Genomic DNA, 16,747 nt, shown 5'->3' on the forward strand with positions numbered 1-16,747 from the left:
CCATGCAACACAGAGCTCAAAGGCTGCTGCTTTTGGATAAATGAGATGAAAGTGAAGGTTCTCGCCGCTTGCATCATTGTTTCATTGATGAAAATCAAATCGCCCTCCAGGCTGTGCTTCGGATGCTGGAGGACATTGGCTCGAAGGACAGGATACCGGAGGCCTTGGCTCGGGCCAAGGACAAGAAGGATCCGTTCCGACTGATGGGCTTTGGTCACCGCGTCTACAAGACATTCGATCCCAGGGCAAAAGTAATGCGCAAGGTCTGCCATGAGGTGCTGCAGCACCTGCAGATCAGGTGAGTCCCCGTTGGACCCAAACAGCTCAATGCAGGTTCCATGCAGCTTCCTGCAAATCCTGCAGGAATAACTCTGGTGTGAGGGAGGTTATCTATCTAACCAGTGCAGATATAAGTGCCTGTGCTGCGGTGCACAGGGATGACCCTCTGCTTGACATTGCAATGGAGCTGGAGAATGTGGCAACGCATGACCCCTACTTCATACAACGAGGCCTGTACCCTAACGTGGACTTCTACAGTGGCATAGTGCTCCGAGCGCTTGGCGTGCCTTTAGATATGTTCACAGTGCTCTTCGCGGTGTCGCGGACGTGTGGATGGGTGGCACAATGGAAGGAGATGGCAGAGGAACAGCAGAAGACCCCCAAGATCTCCAGACCGCGCCAGGTACTTGGACACCTCTTGAAAGTTGCCTGCCATGGAATAATTTGTATCAATGCTGTCTGTATATAAAAGGCAGTCTGTGAGAGACGTCATGCTCCAGACCAGTTGCTTGCAGTATTTGAACATGAGTTCTGTGCACGATGGGACAGATGTACACCGGGCACCTTCTGCGGCCATATGTGCCCCTCAAACAGCGCTGTTCTAATGGGGAAGTCATTGAGAACAGCCAGGATGGAGCAGCTGCCAGGAAGAACAACGCAATGACCCTGGAGAGCAGACAGGTCAGCTGCAATGCAGCTCGCATGGTTTGAGCGAAGACTGATGAATATACAATGGTGTTTGTGCATATCCGCATTTTGGATGTAGCTGGCACACCCACCCTTCGAAATATGGCTTTTTAAACGCAACATTTAAACAAGCAGTTCAGATCTGACCATGATACCACTGATGTGATTGATCAATACCACTGACCAAACGACTGTACAGTCCTAGGACAGGCCTGACCTTGAGGCTTGACCTTGAGGTCTGACTCTGAGGCAGATGATTCTAGACCGACTCGGACACTTGCAGAGTCCTATATTATTAATTTTATTATTTTACACGCTTTTCCTGCCAAAGGCAAGGTGCGTCTGCAGACAAGCTGCAAGTAAATGCTGCCAAATTCCTACCCCTTTTTGGACTCGCCAGATCCAAGCAAGACCCTATCAACCGTGGGCACGGTGCTCAGTATTTGTACCGCCCCCCGCCAGCCGGGGCCAAGTCCTATATATAACCAGAATATTGAACATTCGCACCAGCACTGTTCTGCAGAGTTGGGATTTAATGATGTCATATTTCAGTGCTGAAACATTGGCCAGGTGGTGGCACTGTTTTCACACTCTCTCAGTCTGCCGTCCACCGTGGCAGCCTGCTGAGTGCCACACGTGACCACTGGCAGCTGGCACCGGCACTGTGCCGGCACACGCATGTGCATGCATTGCACGCAACTACTCCAGCGCAATAAAGGTTCAAGACTTTCATGAAGACTCCCAAACTAATGATGTTATCTTACTAGTCTAGTAATACTAGAGGTGCTACGCGGATGTAGCGAATCGTATATTTGCTTGGTCCTTCGGCACTACAACTATTGTAGAGACCCTGTCATTTGGGGTTTCCTGGGGCTCTGAGGGCTTGGGACCTCCACATCATGAAACCTTGAATTGGGCTCACAATAATACTGTCGAACTCATGATGGCAACGCACCAATGTTAAAATTGATGTGAGTTAAGGTGTGTTGGAGTAAGACACTTCAAAATGTCGGGTATTGCTGGGACGAGTGCGAGAGATACAGAGATCAGGCTGCCCAGAGCCACCAAAGTAAAAAACAAACAGCCGGCATCTCAGCAGGTATGATTTCGTTGACTTAGAAGGCTAATATTCACTGTTTATTTGCAGCTTTCTTGTCTTCTGGTTAGCTATTTTGTCAAAAAAATGGCCAACACAAAGTTTCAGACATCTAATTTGTTTTCCTCTCCTTGCAGATCACTGCTGAACAGATTCTTCGCGAGGCCAAGGAGCTTCAGGAGCAGGATTTCAAGCCGCCAAAGCAGAAGATCACAGACCAGACCGAGCTAGATGAATACCGCCTGCGCAAGCGCAAGGAGTTTGAGGATCTGGTTCGCCGCGTGCGCTGGAACTCCAGCATTTGGGTGAAGGTAATCACATCCCTGATTCCAGCACTTGACGCTCTGCTGTCTCTTGGCATCCTCCATTGCCTGGAAGGCACCTGGCAAGAGAGACACTGTCTGCACAAGGTGAAGGACAGACCCATCAAGTAATCTATGCGGTGCAGTATGCACAATGGGAGGAGGGCCAGAAGGACTTCAGAAGGGCTCGCAGCGTGTGGGAGCGGGCCTTGGGTGTCTCATACACCAACCCCACCACCTGGCTCAAATATGCGGAGATGGAGATGCGGCACCGCTTCATCAACCATGCGCGCAATGTCTGGGACCGCGCTGTCTCCCTGCTCCCCAGAGTCGACCAGCTGTGGTGCGTGCCTGCCACGCAGCCCTCAATGCAATTGCACGGCGCTTGCAAAGTGTCTCTTCTAAAGAAGTGAAGAGAGGGGAAATGGCGTTGCACAGGTACAAGTACATCCACATGGAGGAGATGCTGGGGAATGTGCCGGGCGCCAGGCAGATCTTTGAGCGCTGGATGGCTTTCGAGCCGGACCATCATGGCTGGATGGCCTACATCAAGGTTACCTTCTTGTGCACGTGCCTCCACCTTTCTCATCCTCCTCCATGGGATGCTGACCAAAAGCAATATGTCAGCATGGGTCAGAAATTCAAAGAGTTGCACGCGGTTTCCTGCTTACGTTGATCTCTGGGTGCCGCGCAGATGGAGATGAGGTATAAGGAGATGGACCGGGCGCGCAACATCTTTGAGCGCTACGTGCGGTGCATACCCACGGTAAAGTCGTGGGTGCGCTTTGCCAAGGCGGAGATGAAGGAGGGTGAGGTGGCCCGCGCACGCTGCTGCTACGAGCGCGCCGTTGAAGAACTTGGCGAGGACGCTCAGACGGTGATCCCTCTGACCTCTGTGCTCTTGAGGACTGTCATGCAATCTGATTGGTGACTTACTCTGGCCCAGGCGGGCGTAGCATGATTAGCAGCTGGCAAATTCCTTTGTGGGCATTTCTGGGGTATCTAGGTCTGGTGATCTCACAATTACAGAGGGCAGGGTTCTGGATGAAGCATCAGGACATGGGTGCTGTGCAGGAAGAGCTCTTCATCAAGTTTGCAGAGTTTGAGGAGAAGTGCAAGGAAATCGACCGCGCGAGGGCCATCTACAAGTATGCCCTGGACCACATCCCCAAGAGCCAAGCGGACACTGTGTACCAGCGCTTTGTCGCCTTTGAGAAGCAGCACGGAGACAGGGAAGGCATTGAGGTGAGTCTTGCTGCCAATTATTGCCCCCACGTGAATAAGCACAGGCGACTCGTAATTTAGTTTAGAATCCCCTGATAAGCATGTACATAAACAGGCATGTGAAGGCGCCTTGTCTGTGACTCTGATGTGAGATTTGCCCGGCTGCAGGATGTGATTGTGAGCGAGAGGAGGTTTCAGTACGAGGCGGATGTGAAGCGGGATCCCTTGAACTATGACTCCTGGTTTGACTACATCCGCCTGGAAGAGTCTGCTGGGCAGCCTGACCGGGTATGCCTCTGCTTTACAGTTTTGCATTGTGCACCTTAACAACCCCTTGCATGAGGTACACGCCCTGCGTGCACTCCTGGGAGTGCGCGCTCCCGTATTTGAAAACTCCTGATGACATGTTGGACCACAGGTGAGGGAAGTCTACGAGAGGGCGATTGCAAATGTGCCACCAGCAGCGGAGAAGCGGTATTGGCAGCGGTACATCTACCTCTGGATAAACTACGCGCTGTGGGAAGAGCTGGAAGCGGAGGATCCTGCGCGGACTCGAGAGGTCTACAAGGCCTGCCTCGACCTCATGCCCCACAAAGCCTTCACCTTTGCAAAGGTGAGGCATCTGCTTCTGATTGCCGTCCCCATTTCACAGGCATCAATGCTGCCTGTCCAACACTCGGCATGCATTTTGAGAGTGCGCTTGGCATTGATACGTCCCAAAAAACTCTACGAGCACAAGTTTCCTCTGTAGAGCAAGGACGGTCTGCCCTACGGCAGATGGCAAGCTCCCAAAAGATTGTTTTTGATATCCTGGGCCAGCAAGCGGTGTGTCTGTGCTATACAACCTGTTGCACGTGCTGATGCCGGCCTGTCGTGGCGCAGATCTGGATCATGGCGGCGCACTTTGAGGTGCGGCAGAGGCAGCTGGGCGCGGCGAGGAGGCTGCTGGGCCGCGCGATCGGGGTGTGCCCCAAGGCAAAGCTGTTCCGGGCCTACATAGAGCTGGAGCTGCAGCTGGGCGCCATCGAGCGCGTGCGCACGCTGTACGCCAAGTTCCTGGAGTGGGCGCCCGCCAACTGCGCGGCCTGGTGCAAGTTTGCTGACCTGGAGCGTAGCCTGGGGGAGCTCGACCGCGCGCGCAGCATCTTCGAGCTCGCCATCGCGCAGCCCCTCCTCGACATGCCCGAGGTCCTCTGGAAGGTGCGCCGCCTCCCATCTTCCATATCGAAATGCGGGGAGTTCACTGAAGTGCTTGCTGACACCTATCATTTACAAAGACTGCCTCCAAATACGGAGCTCGTCAATCGTGCGTGTGCTGTCCCAAACACTGCCTCGGGAATTGCTTGCTCCGGCCCTGTCCTTCTGCTTGCCTCGTCCCACGTGATGCAAGAGCAAGAGGGATCCTTGGAATAAGGCAATGGCCAGTGGCCAAGGATTTGCGACGTCAGCAGGGGAGACAGACTGTGAGGTGCGGTGTGTGGGTGCAGTCGTACATCGATTTTGAGATCGCGGAGGGGGAGAGGGAGCGGACGCGCGCGCTGTACGAGCGGCTGCTGGACCGCACGCGCCACGTCAAGGTCTGGATGAGCTACGCCGCGTTTGAGGCCGCGCCCCTGCCGCTGCCCGAGGACGACGACGAGGACGCTGCTGTCGCTCGCCAGCGCGCTGCGCAGTCCAGCGCCGAGTCCCCCGCCAGCCGCGACGTCCATGCGCGCGCGTGCGGCCCCTACCTCCCTTGTATTATCCTGCCTGCTCTGCAGTAGTGAACTTTATTGTGTTCCAGCTGCTGGCATGCAGCAGAGCTGCAGAGTCAGCGCTGCTTTGACCCTGTATAGAGGAAGCACAGGAGGAGTGGGTGTGCGAGCAAGCTTTTTGGTATGTTGTGCACCGTGAAGTTGATGGAGGGGGGCCTCTCCATGAATTTGATGTATTCTAGCTGCTGGCATGCAGCTGTGCTCTGCAGTAAGGCACACACTTCGGCCTTATGTGGAGGAGAGCACAATGAGTACCGGAGGTCTGCAAGCAAGCATTAGTATACGGGGTGTTGTGCACCACAATGATGCATGCAGACATTGAGGCAGGCTGAAGGTGAGCCCATACATGTGCAGGGTGTATGAGCGGGCGTATCAGAGCCTCAGAGAAACGCAGCCGGACGCCAAGGAGGAGGCGGTGATGCTGCTGGAGGCCTGGCGAGCGTTTGAGGCGGAGGCTGAGTCGCACGGGGAGGCGCAGCGCGTGGCAGCCATCACGGCAGTTGAAAAGAGAATGCCCAAACGCGTCAAGCGGAAGGTAATTCTGACGCATTTTCGTTTAGCTTTAGGTTCTGACAAAGACCAGTACCTCTCAGAGAAGCAGGGCATAATTTCTGCACGGGCGCAATGCCACATGGGCTTTCATGTATGCATTCTATCCTGATTCCACAAAGTCATTTTCATGGAGATCAGGCAATGAGGATGTATGATTGTGCTGTGCAGCGGCCGATCATTACGGAGGATGGGGCAGAGGCAGGCATGGAGGAGTACTTTGACTACATCTTCCCAGACGAGGCAGCTGCTGCGCCCAACCTCAAGCTGCTGGATGCTGCGCAGCGCTGGAAGCGGCAGAAGGTCATGCAGAACGGGGACGAGACATGACAGCACTCTGTTAGATAGAAGTACTGTGTTGTTTTGAGCTGATCTTACATGGTGTGCGTTTCCTCTTGCAATGAGCTGACAATGTTGAGGACCATTGCCAACATTTTGATGAGACTCTGGTGATGCAATAGTCTACATCCAAGATAATGGCAGCTGCAGGGCAGCTCTTTCTGAGCTAAAGCTCGTTCCTGCCTTGTTCAGATACTTCCGCATTTGATTCACATGCTTTTGCAAGGCGCACACACAAAATGCTTTCCAGATCACCAGCGTCCTTCTTTAGAATGTCTGTCAAGTCGTCTTCATGCTCATCCAGCAACCTGACGCAGTAATTCTCCATTTCCTTCTTTCTGCCTGTGAGGCACATGAGAGCGGCATTGATTCCTTCTAATTGCTTTGTGCTGAGCATATCCAAGCCATTTTGCGAAGAGGTTCTGTTGGAATTCATCTGCCACACACCTTCCTTCTCCGCCTTGTCAGGAGCAATCCAGGACTTCTCCTCTTTCACGTCGCTCCACACCAGACTGTACTGATCGCCATTCTTCAATCTGTAGAGTGTGCTGTTGGCAGACGCAGCAGTGCACAACCCATCTAGAAGATCATGTATTCTCTGTTCACTCAACCTGTGCACCACCTTACAAGGTTAGGTGGTGCAAAGTATCGGAACCTCGCCTATGAATAATTGATTCTTGATTTTGCACCTTTAATCCATGTGCTTCACCTGAATTCGATGACCTTCCCATACTTCTTCCCTTGAGAATCCAGGCGGTATTTCAGATTGATGGGATCTTTGTGCTTTTCGGAAGCTAGGCGCCTTATAAACTCTTTCTGTTAGTCAGATGCATTTTATCAATACTGCGTCAAGCATCTGACATTTGAATGAGACGAAAGCCACGAAAGCGCAGGATCAAGGATGCCTGTCCAGTTGATAGTCGTAAAGGGAAATTATGCGTACCGATATTTGACGGCACGCTTGACATTCCTGAACAATAGCTGTGGCACTCGGCAGCTCACAAAGAATAAAATATTGTGCTAGAAGCACTATAAGAGCTGCCCCTAGCATCGATCTTGTTACATAAAAACTGTTCGCGATCGAACTCCAATGAAAGCAGATTTTCTCAGGTTCTCTGCTGTTCGTCACAACATAAAGCACGATCTCACACCGGTTGAATCCTTACAATCTGGGTCAGTATGATCCAAATTGTCTCCAGAAAGCTCTAAGCGAGCTGTGGCTTAGGGTTTGCTAATAATCACGGGGTGATAGATACCCTATATAACCGTTGCAGCTTAGAGAAATCTTACCGGATATTTTTTGGATGATCAAAGCTTTACAAATAGTGAGAGCCTTGTGAGAGACCTGATACAAGCAAGCTCGCCTATCAACACTGAAAGGAACTGTTCATCAGTCAGATGGTTCTCCTCATCGTCAAGGTGAACGTCTGAAGTCTGCAGGAGATCAACAAAATCTAATTCTATAATACTTTGATTTTCAGCCTGGGTATATCTGGCAGGAATGCTGTATGCAAAGGACAGCAGATGGCTTAGACCATGCTGAGATCACCTTGATCAGCACTGCAACCAAAACAGTCAATCGTGCAATCTCTGTATGCAGAGATCGGAAGCTCAGCAGTTTCTGTATGAAGTCCCCGCTGATACCGTTGTGGAGGAAGCTCTGCAGCGCGTTGTCAACGTCAACAATTTGCGTTACAAGATACAGAGGCTGAAGGAGGGAGGCGAAAAGCTTCATCTGGCTGACTCTGACAGTCAAATGGGCTCTGCAGACGATGCAAGAAGCGGTGAGTGGAGCTGCACTGGGTCATGCGCTCATGCCACTGTGCATGCCTTGCATGAATTGTCTGCATGGCGGAAAGATGGCCTCCTGCAGAGCAGTTTCAGCACTAGGATCCATGCAACTCCCCTGCATCACACTTGCCTCAGCACTGAGCTGCTTGTCATGCAGTTTGTGCACCAGATCAGGCAGAGGCGCTGCAGAGGAGATTGGCTGCAGCAGAACAGCTGCAGCATAAGGTGCGCCTTTATCATTTGCATCATGCTTCATCTTCATGACCTGGGGAATCATCCCTCTTGTGGATGGCTAGGGAATCAACAGCTGAAGAAAACATGTGCACACCAGTGACAAGAAAATATACTCCCTTGCTATGTTGATGTAGGACCAGGTAGGGAAGAAGGTGGCCCTCACGGAAGCCTCGCTGGAGGAAGCTGTGGATGACATCAGACATGCTGTGGCTGAAGCTTTTCCCGACGGGCTTCTCTTAGATAATCCACTCATGCGGGCACTAGACGGGACCGAGGACCTTGCAGAGACATCGGTGAGGGCTCCACAGCATCAACATTCCATCGTGCGTCTCCAAGCAATCTGTGTGACATATGTATGCAGCTGCATTAGTGACATTGTGACTGCTATGATTGTGCAGCATGATGGAGGTGATCTTGATGCTGCTGAAGCGGAGCTGTGGTTTGCATCCAAGAAGCTTCCCCTGGACAATAAGCTGTCCCAGCATGTCGGACGCAATGAGAAGACAAAGGCGAGAACATGCCCTGCTTTTGTGAGGGAGGTTTTATTTTGCAGGACAGGTTCTTTGATGGCTTAACGAGCTTTTTCACAGAAAATATAGAAGCAAAAGTTGATTACTTGAAGGTGAATTGGATAGATTGAAGTAAAGATCACTATTTAAGCTGTTTTCTTGTCTGTCACAGGTGGTGGTAAAGTTGCAGCGCGCTGGATATGGCCCACCACCCCGAGAGCCGGTGATGTCAGACTCATAGCGTTGGCAAGCCATGCACAATCAGGCTGTGCAAGGCCACATGTAGGACACTTGTCCTATGTGCTTAATTTTGGAATTGTTCACGAGTCTGTGTCTGAGCAGGCTGTCGATGAGGAGACGCAGAAGGCGATGTTGGCGTACTACTATAAGAAGCAGGAAGATCAGAAGGTAGGCCAGCACTCCTGGAAAATCCGCTCTTGAAGGTGCTAAAGTACGGTACTTTCTGAAGGCCTGTCATGCTCAGGAAAATCTTTGATGTGCCCTGCAGAGGCTGGCTGCGGATGACACTAGGTATTATGACTCTGCCTGGGCGAATCCAAGGAGTCTCAAAAATCAATTTTCAGGTATAGGGGACGTGCGCCTGTCATAGCAAATCGCCCGTTTTACATTCGGAAAATGGAAAGCTGCACAATGGAATGCATTGCACATGTTGACGCGGTCATTACCACCCGAAACTTATGCAGAGAGTAAATCTACTTGCCAAAACTCAAGGAAACAACCTGCAGTATAAGCAAGGACCGGTCAAGGACCTCCAGTAACTTTAGTATTGCGAGTCTGAGATGGATCAGCTTCCGCGGCTGTCTGACTCCTGAGACCTGAAGCAAGTCAGAAAAAGACAAAAAGGCTAGGCAGCAAAACCCTTCCTTCCACTGTACACATGGGCTTGCAACCACTCACTTCCTTCAACCATTTTTCAGCCCTCAGCGTGGTCAGCAAGCAGAGCAACAATCCCCTTCAACATACATTCCCGAACTGCAGTTCCGCTGAAGCTACAGATGTGCCTCAAGTATACCGCTGATGAGGTCTTTGTCGGACCCTTCTCAGACTGAGTACTGATGCTCGGGGAAAAGCGCCAAAATCTCCGTTCAGGTGGTCAGTAATACTCGTTGTCATCCTGGCACAGCAAGCAATGGAGCATTCAAAGCCAGAAATTGTGAACCTCAAAACTTGTCTGACACACACACAGAAACCAGCATACAGCAATAAGGGCATGCATGTCATTTGTAAAGACAGCTGGAGTACTCTGCGGAACGCAGCTCACCATGACTTCATCGATCAGCCGCTCGTTCATGAGGGTTTTACTGGCCCCGATGGCTTCTGTGACAACCCTTTGGATGTCCTCCACAGTCTGGTAGCCAGCTGTGTGGTCCTTGAGCTTCAAGCACTCATCGTTCATCCGCGTCACGCCCGCTGGCAAATCCTTTGTGTACCTGCACATGGGCAAAGGATTCATAATGGGCACTGTTTGCATTGGTCAAATGCAGGCAATGTCTCGAAGTTAATTTGGATAAGTGATTGCAGGAACTCGTGCTACTTGAGCTCCTTGAAAAAGTACATTGAGAGGGTTCAGCAGCTGACCAGGGGTGCTGCTGGATGTCAGAGATGGTGAATCGCTTTGCCGGATCCGCCACCAGGATCTTGGCCAGCAGATCCTTGCACTCCGGGCTGACAGGGATGCTGGTGGGGAAATTGTAGTCCACTGCCAGGATCCGCTCCAACACCTGAGCACCCACACAGAGGGATCAGCTCCTGAATGTTGGCAGTTCTTGGTATCCAATGATACTGTCCACAAATAAAGGGGCTTGCATCCTTCTCTAGTATCTGCTGGAAGGACACAAGCAGCACAAGACAAGGTACGATAGGGAGCAAGCGCAGAGATATAGGCACGTGCCTTTTGGAAGCGGTGTGGGTCTCCAGCGTCTTCCGGCCGCTCAAAGGGGTATTCACAGAACAGCATGACATAGAGCATCACGCCGCTGCTCCACACGTCAGCCAATTTGCCGTCGTATGTTCTGCTGTTTGCAATCACCTCTGGAGCTGCATCCACACACACCCAGCACCAGCGTCAGGGTGTTAGCTGTTGTGAAACTCAAAGAATGACAGGAGGTGTCAGCAGCAATGCAGGTGACAGATTGATGTGTCCACCTGTGTAGCCTGGAGTGCCAACTTTGGACTTTGGGACGCTGTCCTTGTCGTTCTTGGAGTACCCAAAATCGCAAATTTTAAGCAGCGGCCTCTTGCTGCCGTCCAGCAAGGTGTTCTCCAGCTTGATGTCCCTGTTCACCACCCCCTGCAGGAGAAAAGTCCATGATGAGTGCACAAAGCTGGATGACCTCTAGATGGGGCACCCTATTACAGCATGCAGGTCAGAAATATACCCTATGCTCAAAAGGCTCGAGACTTATACTGTAGCGGTTGTGGAAAGGACAATGCAATTGATAAAGGCAGTACAATTGCCATTACAATTTGGAGATGCGGACACACCATCTTATGGCAGTAGTCCATGCCGATTATGAGCTGTTGGAAGAACCACCGTGCCTCCACCTCCTCCAGTCCACCTCTGTGCTTTACATACTGGAACATGTCTCCTCCCGCTGCATACTCCATGGCAATTGCAAGGTAGTCTTTCGTCAAAAACACCTGCGCAGTTGAGTCAGGTTAACAGGACCGAAGTGCAACGGTTGAAACCGATGAGAAGGTTCCTGTGGAGGCATTTGGTGTATAAGGGTTGCCCAGTGACTCACCTCCTTGAATTGCACAATGTGGGGATGCAGGAGGTGGCTGTGATTCATGATTTCACGCGCCACGTACTGCAGCAACAGCGCAACAGTCAGCCAAAGCGATCTTGTAAGATTCAGACACACCTCTAGCTATTTAGAGCTTTATACCATAAAGCTGAAGACAGCATTGGCGAAACGGTGTATGAAGTGATTCTCCAAGCCAGCTACAATCACAGAGCAGCAACTTCATAGCCTTCGATGCAGGCATGGTTACTACAGACTGAGCAATACCTTGGTGATCTTGTGACCCCTCTCCATGAATTTGATGGCAACCCTTTCTCCAGTTTCTTTCTCTTTTGCAAGTTGTACAAACCCGAAGGCTCCTGCATTGAGGTCCTTAATCTTCTCATACTTGCTATTGTTTTCTAGAGGATTTTTCGAGCCACGAGCCTTCATAAGCTGGCGATACCGAACCCTCGGGTTCCAGAAACCTGACGAGGCCCTTACAGCATGCAAGGATCTGTCGAAATGCTCCTATGAACCAAATTCAGTGCGTAAGCATCTTGTTAGGTTCCTTTGTTCAACCCCCTACCAGCGGTACGGTAGGATAGTACGGAGATTTAATGTCCCTTGTAATGATGATTTGAAAGGATGAAGCAATTCGTGGCATCTGAAATGGGGTGAACTGTATCCCCAGAGATTTCAACGCCAGGAACGCCATTCGACAGATGACGAGACTCTGAACTGGGGAACATTTGGAGCACAATGTGAGACACCAAACGTGCAGTCCAACGCAGTCACTAACGGATCCATTGTGGTCTTCATCGCATATTGGACAGCAATTGGTTGGATCAAGATCGGTTCAAGCTCATGTGACATAGGGCAGTCGGAAGATTGTATCTTTAAAGGGCCTCGCACCCTGATCTTTGTACAAATAAAGATCGCGGCTTCTCTGGTGCTTGAATCGTAGATTACACTCAACTGCAAGGTGGGGAGGGGGTTCCCTAGGGGCCCGCGGGTCGAGGCATCAAAAGCCCCAGGGCAGGAGGCCTGCTCACTGTTAGACTAGAATATATGGCGACACATAAGAATCTGGAAGATCCCTTGGCTGGACACCCGAGATACAAGAAGATCCGCAATCTCAACAAGGGCAGCTATGGATTTGTGCAGCTGGCATATGACAAGAGCACAGGACATGAGGTGCATTTCCACACCCTGCAAGTGTCCTGGAACGTCGCGCTTGCACATTCATACTTGAATTTTCCTCATCATTTAGCTAATTATCTGACAGTGTGATACTCAATTGCAGGTTGCCATCAAGTTCCTTCAAAGAGGAGAGAGGCTTGCAAGCGTGTATGTTGAGCGTGAGATCATCAACCACAGCAGCCTCCTTCATCCCCACATCGTGCAGTTCAAGGAGGTAATAATCGTGGATGATCATGTATCCGATCCCTGGTCTGATCCACTTGTTGTACCTGTCTGACTAACGACCCTGCGCCTTGCACAGGCATTTCTCACACCGGAATACCTGGCAATCGCCATGGAGTTTGTGGACGGCGGGGACATGTTCCAGTACGTCAAAGCCAAGAGGGGTTTGCAGGTAGATTGCATCACACCACCAGGATGTTCATTGCGCTCATTCATCCAAGCTCATCACACCCTCCCCACACCTTCTGCACGTGTCATGATGCCTGCTGGTACTTGACGGAAAATTTCTCAGTAAGGAGCAGCACAGCGGCCTGTAAGCGAGCCTGGCTGCGGCTGCAGGAGGTGGAGGCGCGCTGGTTCTTCCAGCAGGTGATGATAGCGCTGGACTACCTGCACCGCGTGGGTGTGGTCAGCCGGGACATTAAGCTGGAGAACACGCTGCTGGACGGCAACCGACGGCCCCTCGTCAAGATCTGCGACTTTGGCTACTCCAAGCACACCGAGAAGGACAGCGTGCCCAAGTCCCGCGTCGGCACCCCGGGCTACACAGGTACTACTTATCCCTGTCTACTCTTTTTTCCTACGCTGCTCTTCTACATTGCGCAGAGCCAGACCTGATGTGTGCCTCCTGTGCATACTTCCACGCACTAATAAAGAGTCTTGTGTGCTGCAGCGCCAGAGATTGTGACCAACAGGAGGAATTATGATGGGAAGATGGTGGACGTGTGGAGCGCGGGTGTCATGCTCTACGTCATGCTGTTCTGCACATATCCCTTTGAGCGCCCGGAGGACGAGCGGGAAACGCCCACAAAGAAGTACCAGACTGTGAGCTACTTGCCTTGCCCCTGGAGTTGCTTTCCATCTGTTTCCTTCACCCTAGCTGCCTCCTGTGCTGCCCACATTGCGCAATCCTGTAAGCTTCCCAACGTAGATGCCGGTGTGTTTTGTCAGGTTGGATTCATGCTGAGGGGGTTGGATTGCAATGCAGGTGCTGCAGCGGGTGATCAGGGGGGACTATGTGTTTCCTCGAAATATCCCCATCTCAGATGACTGCAAGGACCTGCTCTCCAAAATCCTGGTGGTGGACCCTGAGAAGCGCCTCACCGTCCAGCAAGTCCAGCAACATCCCTGGTGCGCAACCCCCTCACAAAAACCCCACTGATCAATTTGAAAATCTGAAACTGCCGAACTGCTGCCCATGCACCCTCCAAGGGCTGTCTCTACCACGTGATCTTTCTCACCCCAGTCTTTTTAAGCATGCACGCAGGTGTCGATATTGTGCTCGAGGCTGACTTGATGATGCCTTCTTGCGCAGGTATCTGAAGGACCTGCCGTCGGGGCTGAGCCAGTTCAACGACAACTGCCTGGCCAAGCAGAGGGAGATGCCAGAGTTGGCTCAGAACGTGGAGGAAGTGCGCAAGATTGTGCACGACGCCATGGTGCTGCCCTCCAACAGCGCATTTGCAAACGGCAACGCCCTGATTGACAGCTACAATGAGGAGCCAGAAGATGGCATGGAAGAGGATGGCAGCTTGGAGTTTTCCCCCTCGTACTGATGCTGTCGTGAATGGGTACGGGGATGATTGTGGACATTGTCAGCATTGTCTGGTGTGCATGCACCTGTCGTGGCAGTGCGGTGATGCAGCCTTCTTGCTTCAGCCCGGGCAGTGGAGGAGTGCCTGAGCCTTGTGCATCAGTTCTGTGATATAATTGTTGTTCTCTCTTGCTCAGCAAGTGATGGATTGTTCGTGGGTGGCCGCACCCTATAAAACCATCGGCAGCAAGGCTCTTTGGCTCTGAGGAGAATAGTCCTATAAAATTTGTATCTCCTCCATGTGCGCCGCCAATCTTTTTGCCAGAGACATTGGAGGCCTCTATGCTGTCAACATTGGGGATAGACTCTTGTGAGTTGACATTGAGAAATTAATATGCTGCGTCGGACATTTGAGCATCTGATTGGTATTTAAATGTCTTGCTGGTGCATTATAATTTTCAACCAAGGCAGATCTTTCAACTGCTTATGCCTGCGCTTTGAGTTCCCAATATTTGTACAAAGTCCAGTGCGGGAAGAATGGTCAGGATCGCATCATGCTGCGCTACAGCATTGAAGTAAATCAAAATCTGAGTGCGCTGCTAAACACGCAGAACTATTATGTAATCTGGACGACACTCTATATTTCGAGTATCCCTTGCTGCAGTGTTGTCAGGCATTCCTGACTTTCTTCTTGCCCTTGCGAACCCTTGCAAGAGCAGCTTCTTCATCTTCCTCCTCATCTTCCTCCTGCTCTGACTCCTCTTCTGGGGGTGGTCTCTGGGATGGCGCCCGCTTGCGGCTTGAGGGTTGCGGCCCACGCCCACTCCCACCAGCGCCCCCATCTGCACTCACAACTTAACTTATGACCTGCCATTTATTTGCCTCAGAATGACCATCAATTGAGACCTGCGCACAGGCACCCGTCCTGTGTGCATGAAAGTCGCCCCATGCGCGCCATCATGACTCTGCAGTGCAAAACATATTTGCCACACACTCAGAAGCTATTTTAGGCCAGGGCAACCCGCTGGAACATGCCAGATCAATTGAAAAACAACAGGAACTCCGGCAAGAGATGTGGAAGGCTCAGGAGGTCCAGAATTGTTTGCGAGGAAGCGCGCACCAGCGGGCGGCGCTACGAGTTCACCGCCGGGCAGGACGGCCGGGGGCCTGTGCGGCATGATGCAGTCCTCGGGGCGCAAGCGCGTGCACCAGTCGTCCCACGTGTCCATGTCAAAGCCGAAGATGGCCTGCGTGCGCTCCTTGTTCTTGCACAGGCGGTTGGACTCGTCGTCTGTCACCCCCTTCACCATGTAGCCCCCACCGTCCGCCTTGGACAGCACCACCCGCCCATCCCTCACCTGCAGTGCATCGCTTTCCTGATCAGCAACATAAAGTAGCTGCAGAGCCATTGTCATCACAGCAAAGCCAGAATTGAGAAATGCTTCCTAATAAAGTTGAGGGCAGACGAGGTTCCTCACCAGGAAGGACAGCGCGAACAGGTTCTCCACAGACTGGGAGAAGGACTTGTGGTTGATGACACACTGCAGCAGGTTGACATTGTTCGTTTTGTAGAGCAGACTCCGCATGTCCTCCGCGTTCTTGTCCGACGCGTCCTTGGCCTCCTTGTTGATCTCCACCTCGGCCGGATTCACCAGCGCCCCCAGCTGCTTCTTCGGCTGCCGCACCGACACCTTGCGCGCCTGCAGCCCATCACACACATCTCATGATGCTGCATTGAATGATGTGTGAGCTTCTCTGCACTAGTCAATATCCAGCAGACGGAGCCCACAATTTCTCGCACATCAGGGCTCCCTGCAGCTCCTAAGAGACATGCCCTGCACTGGCTCATGCCCTTGGCCATTTGGGGCATTCCATCTCAAAAGGAATTCCAACTCTCCTTCTATCATTCTGCCCAGAGAACATTGATGCCCATGCCCGCTTCCCAACCGATGGAGCAGCCTTGCAACTACCCAGAGCTACTGAAGGTGCTGCAAGGCTCAACAGCCGGAGGTGTGAGAGGGATAGATTTGCCTTGGGGGCGGCATCCATGGGCCCAAGCATGCAGCTGATGCCCGGAGCATGCTTGAAGTATCTTGAGGCCAGCTTGGCCAGGGCAGCCCAGTTGAAGGCTTCTGGATTCTTGGCGCCATCCTCCTGCGGGTGAGCTGTGGCTACAAACTCCGTCTTGAGCGCTCGGATGAGGTCATTTGGTGTCCGGCCCTGCAGACACAAGCGGAAGATTCGTGCAGGGCAACGCAATGTGTGAAAAGCAGCACTGCT

General features: G+C 51.9%; 5 protein-coding genes across 5 annotated transcripts; 3 read left to right on the top strand and 2 right to left on the bottom strand.

Annotated features, from left to right (window-relative positions):
• The first annotated feature begins 1,920 nt into the window (after nucleotides 1-1,920).
• Nucleotides 1,921-6,366, top strand: COCSUDRAFT_29719 (TPR-like protein). The gene is made up of 12 exons (XM_005646934.1): nucleotides 1,921-2,065; nucleotides 2,200-2,373; nucleotides 2,511-2,707; nucleotides 2,803-2,917; nucleotides 3,059-3,241; nucleotides 3,439-3,609; nucleotides 3,757-3,876; nucleotides 4,007-4,201; nucleotides 4,471-4,788; nucleotides 5,076-5,305; nucleotides 5,697-5,877; nucleotides 6,063-6,366. Exons 1-12 carry the CDS (start codon nucleotides 1,973-1,975, stop codon nucleotides 6,219-6,221), a joined length of 2,136 nt encoding a protein of 711 aa, XP_005646991.1. The 5' UTR covers nucleotides 1,921-1,972; the 3' UTR covers nucleotides 6,222-6,366.
• A 1,262-nt stretch (nucleotides 6,367-7,628) lies between these two features.
• Nucleotides 7,629-9,374, top strand: COCSUDRAFT_56132 (hypothetical protein; the record flags this gene model as incomplete). The annotated part of the gene is made up of 7 exons (XM_005646935.1): nucleotides 7,629-7,649; nucleotides 7,831-8,014; nucleotides 8,179-8,246; nucleotides 8,390-8,548; nucleotides 8,937-8,987; nucleotides 9,107-9,172; nucleotides 9,273-9,374. 7 exons carry the CDS (start codon nucleotides 7,629-7,631, stop codon nucleotides 9,372-9,374), a joined length of 651 nt encoding a protein of 216 aa, XP_005646992.1.
• On the bottom strand, nucleotides 9,374-11,961 carry COCSUDRAFT_29722 (sulfur stress regulator; the record flags this gene model as incomplete). The annotated part of the gene is made up of 8 exons (XM_005646936.1): nucleotides 9,374-9,899; nucleotides 10,047-10,215; nucleotides 10,364-10,506; nucleotides 10,677-10,822; nucleotides 10,931-11,075; nucleotides 11,270-11,425; nucleotides 11,530-11,595; nucleotides 11,797-11,961. The coding sequence occupies 8 exons, from the start codon at nucleotides 11,959-11,961 to the stop codon at nucleotides 9,879-9,881; spliced, it is 1,011 nt and encodes a 336-aa protein (XP_005646993.1). The 3' UTR covers nucleotides 9,374-9,878.
• A 537-nt stretch (nucleotides 11,962-12,498) lies between these two features.
• COCSUDRAFT_29725 (Serine/threonine-protein kinase SRK2J) lies at nucleotides 12,499-15,106 on the top strand. Its single transcript, XM_005646937.1, has 7 exons — nucleotides 12,499-12,705; nucleotides 12,815-12,925; nucleotides 13,013-13,105; nucleotides 13,273-13,483; nucleotides 13,607-13,758; nucleotides 13,922-14,064; nucleotides 14,249-15,106. Exons 1-7 carry the CDS (start codon nucleotides 12,580-12,582, stop codon nucleotides 14,487-14,489), a joined length of 1,077 nt encoding a protein of 358 aa, XP_005646994.1. The 5' UTR covers nucleotides 12,499-12,579; the 3' UTR covers nucleotides 14,490-15,106.
• A 30-nt stretch (nucleotides 15,107-15,136) lies between these two features.
• On the bottom strand, nucleotides 15,137-16,328 carry COCSUDRAFT_42752 (hypothetical protein; the record flags this gene model as incomplete). The annotated part of the gene is made up of 4 exons (XM_005646938.1): nucleotides 15,137-15,309; nucleotides 15,588-15,825; nucleotides 15,946-16,167; nucleotides 16,269-16,328. 4 exons carry the CDS (start codon nucleotides 16,326-16,328, stop codon nucleotides 15,137-15,139), a joined length of 693 nt encoding a protein of 230 aa, XP_005646995.1.
• Between the last annotated feature and the right edge of the window lie 419 nt (nucleotides 16,329-16,747).

The sequence above is a fragment of the Coccomyxa subellipsoidea genome (genome assembly GCF_000258705.1).
Source record: "Coccomyxa subellipsoidea C-169, whole genome shotgun sequence".
Lineage (NCBI taxonomy): Eukaryota > Viridiplantae > Chlorophyta > Trebouxiophyceae > Coccomyxaceae > Coccomyxa > Coccomyxa subellipsoidea.